This window comes from Balaenoptera physalus, assembly GCF_965194825.1.
Source record: "Balaenoptera physalus genome assembly, chromosome: 2".
NCBI classification, from domain to species: Eukaryota; Metazoa; Chordata; class Mammalia; order Artiodactyla; family Balaenopteridae; genus Balaenoptera; species Balaenoptera physalus.
The window spans coordinates 113,039,145-113,048,387 of NC_138883.1; the positions used below are offsets into that span (position 1 = coordinate 113,039,145).

General features: G+C 50.2%; 1 protein-coding gene across 2 annotated transcripts in view; it reads right to left on the reverse strand.

Moving 5' to 3' along the window:
- Positions 1–5,805, reverse strand: part of ITGA11 (integrin subunit alpha 11) — a 127,118-nt gene extending 121,313 nt beyond the window's left edge. The window contains exon 1 of one of the 2 annotated variants that reach the window (XM_082445119.1): positions 5,458–5,805. In XM_082445119.1, the coding sequence (XP_082301245.1) occupies positions 5,458–5,509 (52 nt within the window). In that variant the 5' untranslated portion in view covers positions 5,510–5,805. The remainder of the gene's footprint in view (positions 1–5,457) is intronic. The other variant, XM_082445120.1, reaches the window with a different exon arrangement.
- Positions 5,806–9,243: the final 3,438 nt, after the last annotated feature.

A 9,243-nucleotide genomic window follows, 5' to 3' on the forward strand; every position in this document is an offset into this window, starting at 1 on the left:
GGACTTGGGGGCAGATGGTAGAGTCCCACTCAGCCCTGAGCAGGGAGGCAAGCGAGGGAGAGAGGCTCCAGTATTAAAAGGCAGGGCGTGAGGACCACTTCTCACCAAGCCAGCATCTTGAGTGGGAAATCGCTGTCTAGCTGAGTCTGAAGGAGAGGGCTGCTTTTCCTGGATCAGTGCCCCTGTAAGGACGGCCATTTGCGTACAGATCTCATTTTCTCTGAAGACAGTATCTTCCAGCAAGGGCATCTTATTCATCTTTCTGTGCCCTCCTGAAGAGACATTATGCATGGATTAAGGGCAAACACCAAACATCGCCTGTTACTCAGTCAGCATGACCGTGGATGAACCATTTAACTTCTCACATGTAACCTGGTGATTGCTGTAGTGACTTCCACAGTGAGGCCTAGCTGAGATGTGAGAAAATGCTTGACGCAGTGCCTGGTATGAATCAAGTGAATGATGGGAAGGGTGATCAATGAACTGCTATTGTTTGCTGAGGGCTTACTGGGTGCCAGATGCTGTTCCAAACACTTGATATGAATGAACCACGTAGAGATCATCTAAAGCACACATCAGCCTGTGAAGTCGTTATTCTACCCATTTTACAGATGAGGAAATGAGGCCCAGAGGGACTTATCCAGGGTCACCCAAGCAGAAAGGATTTGAATCCAGTTGGGCTCCCAGACCACACACATAACGATCATTACTCCAGCTCAGTAAGCTCGAAGGTGGAAGAAGTTTAGGATAGAGGCGGTGGGGGTGGAGACGGGGGCATGTTTGACCACACTGACTTCTTCCTTCAGGAGGAATTTTATTCATCTCGTGAAGGTCATAAGTACAGAGTATGAAAACCCTTCATGGAATTTTTGGGGAGCTTATTTATTTTTGGCTTACGAGATGACCAACTCCAGTCTCCTCCCCTTCTCCCCTGGCTGGTAACCTTCTGGGCTTTCAACTAAGAATTGGTACACTCAAGATTTACATGTTGGGGGATGGGGACCCTCCTTCCTGGACCACAGCTCCCTAGAGCAAGCACTCCACACTGAGGGCATATGGGTGACTTTGGAGCTCATAATTGTTTTGGGAAAATAGTTTCAAATGGCTATGAATTCCTGAGGGTAGCCCATGGTTTGGTGGTGTTGGGATAGGGGCATTAAGCTATGAGGGCCAGCTGAGACACCGTTTTTGGAATGTGTCAGTGCATGTTTAAAGCTTGTTTTGTAGCTGACCCTCCCTGAGTCAGCCAGAGGCTGTCACTACCTGGGGAGAATTGTGATGGATCCTTTCTCTTTGCAACTGCAATAGAACAATGTAAGTAAGATCTGGAAGCCTATAGTGAGACAAGAATCTCCAAAGTCAGGCATTAAGGAGAGAAAAGAGGGCTCTTCAATTCTCCAAACTCCCTTCTATACAGCAAGAGCCAAGCTAGGCCAGCTAAGACCATAGTTCTGTCCTAAGCAATGAGGGGAGAGGATGGAAGGGAAGCCCTGCTGCTGGAGGAAGCTGCCACTGCAGGAGGGGAGACAAAGAGGTTCACAGAGGGCAAAATGAAGGTGAGCTGCTGTCTGAGTTTCTCAAGGACCCACGGCCCTGTGGGTGGGCTGGGAACAATGAGGATGGTGAGGAGATAGACATCCCATCTCTGGGGGATCCACTGCAGGGTAGAGATAGGGGCATGGTGAATAAGAAGAAAGAGGGTCATATTCTACTTTCATCTCGTTAGGGCCCCCAGGGTCTGCCTGCGGAAGGGTCCAGAAGCTCCTCGGCTGACGGTGGCTGAGAGGCTTGGCTGACAAGCAGGGTGGGCACTGGGGAGGCAAAGTGACAAACTTTATCTCCTTCCCTGCTCTTCCCAGGCTGGAGAGCAGGACTTGGATCTTTTTAGTCTTTGCACACCTGTGGTGCCCAGTACTGTGCCTTTTCCATACAAGGTTTTTCTGCTGAATAAGGCCCCCACCCACAAGGACACATAAGGGAGTGATATGGTTCTTCTCCTCTCCAATGACACAAAACACCCATGCCAGGATCATATTGACTTCAAGACAGCCTCAATGGCAAAAACAAAAACAAAAACAAAAACAAAAAACCCTGAGTTCCCATTATGACCAAGACTTTGGGCCAGGCCTTTGGGAAAAGGAATTAGGAAAGTTTAGGTTTACTTAGGACCCTGGCATGTATGTTTCCTCTGAGCCTCCAGTACCCCAGCACTTCCTCTAGACTTATCTTATGGATCTGAGTATGAAGGTTACATCTCTGCATCCTTAGATCCCTTACTCAATGGCCAGTAATGAGCAATGATGATGATGATGATGGAGAAGAAAGACAAACTCCTAAATGCTCAATATGTGTCTGCAACTTTCCAAGTACTTTATATACATCATAAATCTTTGGATACTCTTTAAGTTCTATTGTTATCATCCCCATTTTGCAGATGAGAAAACTGAGGCACAGAGCTGGTTAGTAACTTGCCAAGGAAACAGAGTCCCAATTAGCAGAGGCCAGACCCATCCCAGGCAGTGAAACCCCAGGGCCTTCACCCCCACACTCTGTCTGATCTCCCTATGTGTCTTTATGTCACCTGTCAGGTAACAAGTGCTCAGTAAAGACTGAGTTTTGTTTTGTTTTTTTTCTGCTTCCAAACTGGGAGGATTTCACTTTTATTTTATTTTATTTTTAAAAATTTTATTGAAGTATAGTTGATTTACAGTGTTGTGTTTAATTTCTGCTGTACAGCAAAGTGACTCAGTTATACATATATATATTCTTTTTCCTAATCGTCAGATGCATTACAATAGGCAAGTTCTGATCAATGGGTCTGTTCTCTCTGAACGTCAGCTATAAAAGTCTTTGGACCTATCTACTTTTTTTCTGGCTTTCTTGATAGTTTTGCCCATCTCATCACCCTTCCCAGCCTGCAGCAGAAGCTCTGGAAAGATCAAGGCTCTGAACTCATAATGGCCTTAATGAGGACTCCCCCGCCAACTTGGCCTGTTACAAGTCCCTGACCAGCCAAACTGTGCCATCAACAGTAGGCAAGCTTCCTGATAATCCTCACATTGAATCCATGTGATGCACAGATGAGAGATCAACATCAGTCCTGCTCTGGAGCTGGGGGAATGGACCCAATGACCTCTGTGACCCTTCTAATCTTCAGAGTCACTACTGACCAGAGTCATCTTTGTGGTTTTCAAATATTCATCTTTTTGTTCTTAAACTACTGTAGTTCCAGGAAATAACACTCTAATGTACAAACAGTCCCACTTTAAGGTCTATCCACACTCTACACACTCCTTTAAGGCCCAGTCCAAATGCTATCTCCTCCTGCAGGAAGCCTTATTCACGCAGAACTGAACTTCTGTTCGAACTGCAGCCCTTAGCTTCTCTGTGCCATTCACTCCCCAGTGCTTCTATTTAGCTTTCCCTGGTCTCACCTTATTCTCAGCTATAGGCAGGGCCCTGACTGCGTACATGCTTGGGCCCCAGCCCCAGTTCCTTGCAGGCAGATGCTGTTCCAACACTGATTGATATGTTTAATGAATCCCATATTTCAAGAACTCAGACTGACCAGACATAACTCAGGAGTGGTTTTCTCCATATGAAGGGAGTTCTGAGTCACAAATCCTGTCCCTGTCCTTCACCGCACTTCCTTACCCCCCTCCATCCCTGCTTTATCATTATCAACCACTGATTCAGCCCTACTGTGCACCAAGCCCTGTGTTAAGAACTTTTCTTACAGGGCCAGCCTGACTTAATCATGCCGACAACTTTATGGTCTCAGAATATCTATCTCCGTTCACAGAGGAGGATACCTGTTGGAGAAATTGCATAACACGCCTAAGGTGGTATGGCTAGTGGGCAGCAGAGCCAGAACGGGAAGTCAGGTTTGATTTCAAAGCTTTTGCCCCTAGCTTCCTGAGGTCTGGACTGTCTCTAGCCCCTAAAGCAGCCACTTCAACTCAAGTTCTGGTGGGGCCACATATCTGGGGTCACACAGGAGTGCATTCCCTTTTTCTATGGCTGGGTCTCCTAGTGATTTGAAGACAGTTCCTAGAGTTCCCTCTCTTACCTAAATGACCTAGAGAGGGCTTCACCACCTCCTCCGGCAGCCAGTTTCTAGGTATATGCAGGCCTGGTCGCAGCTCTTCCCCCGCTGTCCCCAACGCTCTCTCCTCCCCAACTTAAAGCATCAATGTTTGTTTTCAGTTGTGACTCTACAATCTGAACTGAACCCCATCAGCACAGCCCCCTTCAACTACAGGCCCTCCCAGAAGCTCCACTATAGACCGACGCTGGGTGCACTTGTTTCCCGTAGTACCCCGGGACTGGGTGAGCTTGCTTGGGCTGGGGGATCTCCACCTGTGCTCTTTGAGGGAGCCTCTCCCCCTGCCACCGCATCTGACTCCTACTACTGGCCCCAGCCCAGACCCGGAGCCCACGCAGAAGGGGAGGCTAGGCCCTTCGGCCAGTTTCCGAGGTGCTGGTCCCCGCCAGAGCACTCGGCCACGCCAAGGAGGGGTCCCGCAAGCTTTCCCGATACGTAGAACAGCGCCTCTGGCCGCCGCCACCAAGTGGCGGGTCGCGCCGGGACTCGGGGTGTGGGGACTCCCGGGCCGGGTGCCCCAGTGAGGATAACCCAGGGCTGGCCTCTCGCTCCGGGCCGCGCGCCCCGCCGGCCCGGGGTCCGCGCCGCGCCGCGCCGCGACACCTGGAGTGCATTAGGCGGCGGCGCACGTCTCGGCGATGGCGGAATCCCCCGCATTATTGAACGAGCGCACAATTCTGAGCGCAGGCTGTGGGGCGATGGCCCGTCCCTACCTCGAGGGTCAGGTAATGTTTTCGGGAGCCCTGGACTGCCGAGCTGCTCTCCGCAGCCTTCAGCTAGGCCCGCGACGGCTCGCCAGAGCCTGGGCGCCAACCGCCCCAAGGCTGCGCTCCGTTCCGGCCCGAGGGACCCTGGGCGGCTCTTGGCTCCCGGCTCTCCCCCAGCACCCGCCCCTCCCCGGGACCGCCGCAGCAGGCTCTCCACTCTTAGGGATGCTTTCTCCGCGCGCCCTGACCCCTTCCCTCGCCCAGGACGCGCGCCCTCGGCGCTCCCAGGACCGCGAGTGACCCCCGCGGCAGCGCGGGAAGCTCGGCGGGGCGCTTGGAGGTAAGCAGGGCGCCGGCGGGGCCACCAGCCCTCGGCGCTTTTCAACTCGAGCCTCTTCAACTCTTCCCAAAGACACCAAAGTCCCGGCCTCTGGCCGCCTCCGCGCGCCTCCCTCTAGCGCGGAACTTGGCGGAGTCGCTCGACTGCAGCCAGTTCCCGGGGGACCCACGTACCCTAGAGCCGCCGAGGTCGGACCCTGGGTGCGCACCGCGACCGGCTCCTGGCAGCTGTATCCCAGGCCTCGGCGGGTCAGGGAGGGGCTCCCAGAGGCGGGGGGTGGGGAGGGGGTATAAGGGGGCACGTACCTGGCCACAGGCTGAGGGCCCAGGCCACCAGGAGGCCCCTGGGCAGGTCCATGGTCCGCGGCGCGGCGGCGGGGCGCGGTGCGGAGCGGCGGCGGGGGGCGGCCAGCCAGAGCGACCGCTTCCTCTGCGCTGCGCCCCGAGCCTGCACTGCGCGCGGCGCCCGGCTCCCTGACAGCCGCGGCTGCTTCAGAGGAAGTGGGAGGGCTCGAGCGGCGGGGAGGGGCGCCCGGACACCGCTGGGCTCTGGCTGCGGGCCAGTCGCGGCCCCTCTGCCACCTGGGCAGGCGGCGGGCTGCGGCCTCGACGCCTCTCCGGATCTGTCCTTCTGCCTCCACCCCACCTCTGCCTTAGGAGAAAATTCCAGAGAACCGCTCCTGGGAACCACCTCACCAGTGCAGCGCCTCCCTCCACACCACCACCACCACCAAATTCAGAGTCTGTTCAGGAAGAGTGGCTTCTATTCTCATGTCCCAGAGGAAGGAGCTTCCGAGAGCTCAGAGGGCTACCTAAGGAGACTCAGGGACACGGGCCATGACTCGGGTCTCCCTTGGCCAAGAGGAGTGGATGTCTGTCCAGCTTCCATTCTGAGACAACCCCCTGCTCTCCTGCACCCTGGGGCTTGGAATGTAAAGGCCACAGTGCTTCTCCTGGCCCTGGAATAAATGTAGATCCCCCTTCCACCTCTACGCTCGCTGTCCACCCCACACCCCTGAGGCATTCCAAAGCATCCAGGAGGACCCTGTGCCCACTGTTACCATAACAGTGAAGCTCTTCTTTGGAACCTAGCCACCTTCCTTCCCAGCGCTTCTAACCACTGACAATTAAATTCAATGCACATTTGTTGCATAAGCTTTAAATCAGGCCCTGGACCACAACCCGTGGGTGTGGAGGCTGGCCTTCCTAGCAAGGGAGACCGCTGAGGCAGAGGGTAGGATGGCCAGTGTGGTGAAAACTAGAGCACAAGTCCCACATCACTTTCTCGGGAAAACCTTCCCTCAAGCCCCCCTCCCCAGCCCCGCATCCTCAGCAGGTCAGGTCCCCAGACACATGCTCATTCTCTCGCCCCCAACTCTCATTTTTTTCCTTGTACTTACCAGAGAAACTAGACATTAACTAGTGTAATAATCATTTGATTAACTTTTCTCTCCTTGCCCAGATTGAAAACACCACTGGGGTAGAAATCTCTGGTTCACAATGAGCACTTAGCCCCCAACACCCCAGGAACATAGTAAGTGGGTGGATGGATAGGTGGATGAGGGCAGGTGGTGTGTGGGTGCACAGAGTGGGGGAGGGATTGGAAGGCTTCCCAGAGGAGGGGCCTGGGTTTTGAGAAGGCCCAGGTTCACGCAGGAATAGTAGTGGGCGTTGTGCCTGGCTCCCCGACATCGCTGTCCTCTTGCTAGCTGCCCTGGTTTTTATTCTGGTATCTTCACCTCTCCCATTCAGCCACAGTCTTTGGAGGAAGCTGATTCTATCTCTGGGGTGTGTGTGTGTGTGTGTGTGTGTGTTTGCACGTGTGTTGGGGGAGGCATGTGGTTTAGGCTGAAATGAATCACTGTATTGCCATCCCCGGGCCATAGTTTAAGAAAGGGCAACATGACCAAGGAAGAAGTTTTTCTGGGAAATAAGCATTCTTCCTCTTCTAAAAGAGCCACTGGAATTAACTAACGAACTAAGTGTCTCCTCTCCTACCCCCACGTCCCTTCCCTGGCTGGGACAAAGAATCACGTATGTCTGGAAGTTGATAGGGGTCTGGGTGGGGAAGGGAGATCTGGCCTTGGGATGAGGCAGATGCTGGATGACAGAATGGAGAAACCAAGTCCAGGAGGGTCTTGTTGGTCCCCTGAATCAAGCCACCCCCTCAGTCCACTCCCCCAAGGACTTTCCAGTTATGTGACCAATGAGTCCCCTTTATTGGTTAAGCCAGTTTGAGTCAGGATGCTTTGAACTTAGAGCATCCTGATAACAGCTATCCAGCAGGCTGCAAACCTCTTCGCTGCCTCACACAAATTCACACTTCCCCTAGTGTTCTCAAATTCCAAGTGCACGGGAATTGCCTGGAACACTTGCGAAGAATTTTCTCCGAGATCAGGGAATCCTGATGGGCACTGTGGTCACTCTGCTGTGGAGGTGGGCTGAGGACCTCACTCTGAGACTGCTTGCTGCTTGCTGAAGGGGCTCTCTGCAGTGGGTGTGCTGCTGCTGGTCTTCAGGTAGCAATTCTGCCATTCATTAACTCACATTGTACTCATCAGGGGCATGGGGCTCCTCAGTACATGACGGGTGCCTTTGGATAATCCGGGAAGGTGGGGAGGGGGAGAAGTGTGCCCTCACTTATTCTTTCAACACAAACTTAAGTGCCTACCGTGCCCCTGTGCTCTGCAAGTCACACAAGAGAAGCTGAGAAGATAAGACAAAACCTCGTCCCAACAAGGACCTGCTGTATAGCACAGGAAACTCTGCTCAATATTTTGTAATAATCTAAATGGGGAAAGAGCTTGAAAAAGAATAGATACATGTATATGTATAACAATCACTTTGATGTACACCTGAAACTAACACAACATTGTTAATCAACTATACTTCAATATAAAATTTTTTAAAAAGAAATTAATTTTCTACAATAATGAATCAAAAAAGATATAACCTCATATTTATTGACATAATCATTGTTATTTAATCATTTAAATCATTTATTATTTAATGATTATTGAATATTATTTAAATAACACAAGGCAGCAGTGTGTGAGGAACAAATGCAAAATCCAGATTCAGTCTGGAGAAGTTCAAAGAATTGGACGAAGGGCTTTATGGAAGCTGGGATTTGAGTTGAATAATAATAATAAAAATCATCCTTTATATGTACATAGCCTATTTATTTATTTTTTGGTTGAGATGTAATTTACGTACCATAACTCACCATGCAATTCAGCATTTTTTAGGATATTCCCAAGGTTGTGCCACTATTACTACTAATTTCAGAACATTTTCATCACCCTAAAAAGAAACTAATCATTAGTAGCCACTCTCCATTCCTTCACTCAAGCCCCTGGCAACCACTAATCTACTTTCTGTCTGGATGGATTTGTCTATTCTGGACAGTTCATGTAAATGGAATCATACAATATGTGGCCTGTTGTGTCCGGCTTCTACCACTTAGCATAATGTTTCCAAGGTTCATCCATATTGTTGTATATCAGTATTTCATTCCTTTTTATTGCCAAATAACATTCCATTGTATGGCTCTATCACATTTTGTTTATCCACTCATCAGGTGATGGATATTTGGTTGTTTCCACTTTTTGGCTATTACGAATGATGCTGCTATGAACATTTGTGTATCACTTTTTGTGTGACATATGTTTTCTTTTTTTTTAAATTGAAGTATGGTTGGTTTACAATGTTGTGTTAGTTTCAGGTGTACAGCAAAGTGATTCAGCTAGATCTACATCTATGTAGATATAGACACAGATACAGATATAGATATATCTATTCTTTTTCAGATTATTTTCCCTTACAGATTATTACAAGATGTCAAGTATAGTTCCCTGTGATCATATGTTTTCAATTCTCTTGGGCATATACCTAGGAGTAGAATTTCTGGGTCATATGATAACTCTATGTTTAATCATTTGAGGAACTGCCAAACTATTTCCACAGTGGCTGCACCATTTTACATTCCCACCAGCAATGCATGAGGGCTGTATATGATATTTTATTAATTTTGAAATCTCTTTCACACCTGTGATCTCATTTAATAATAATAAAATAGTAACAACAATAATA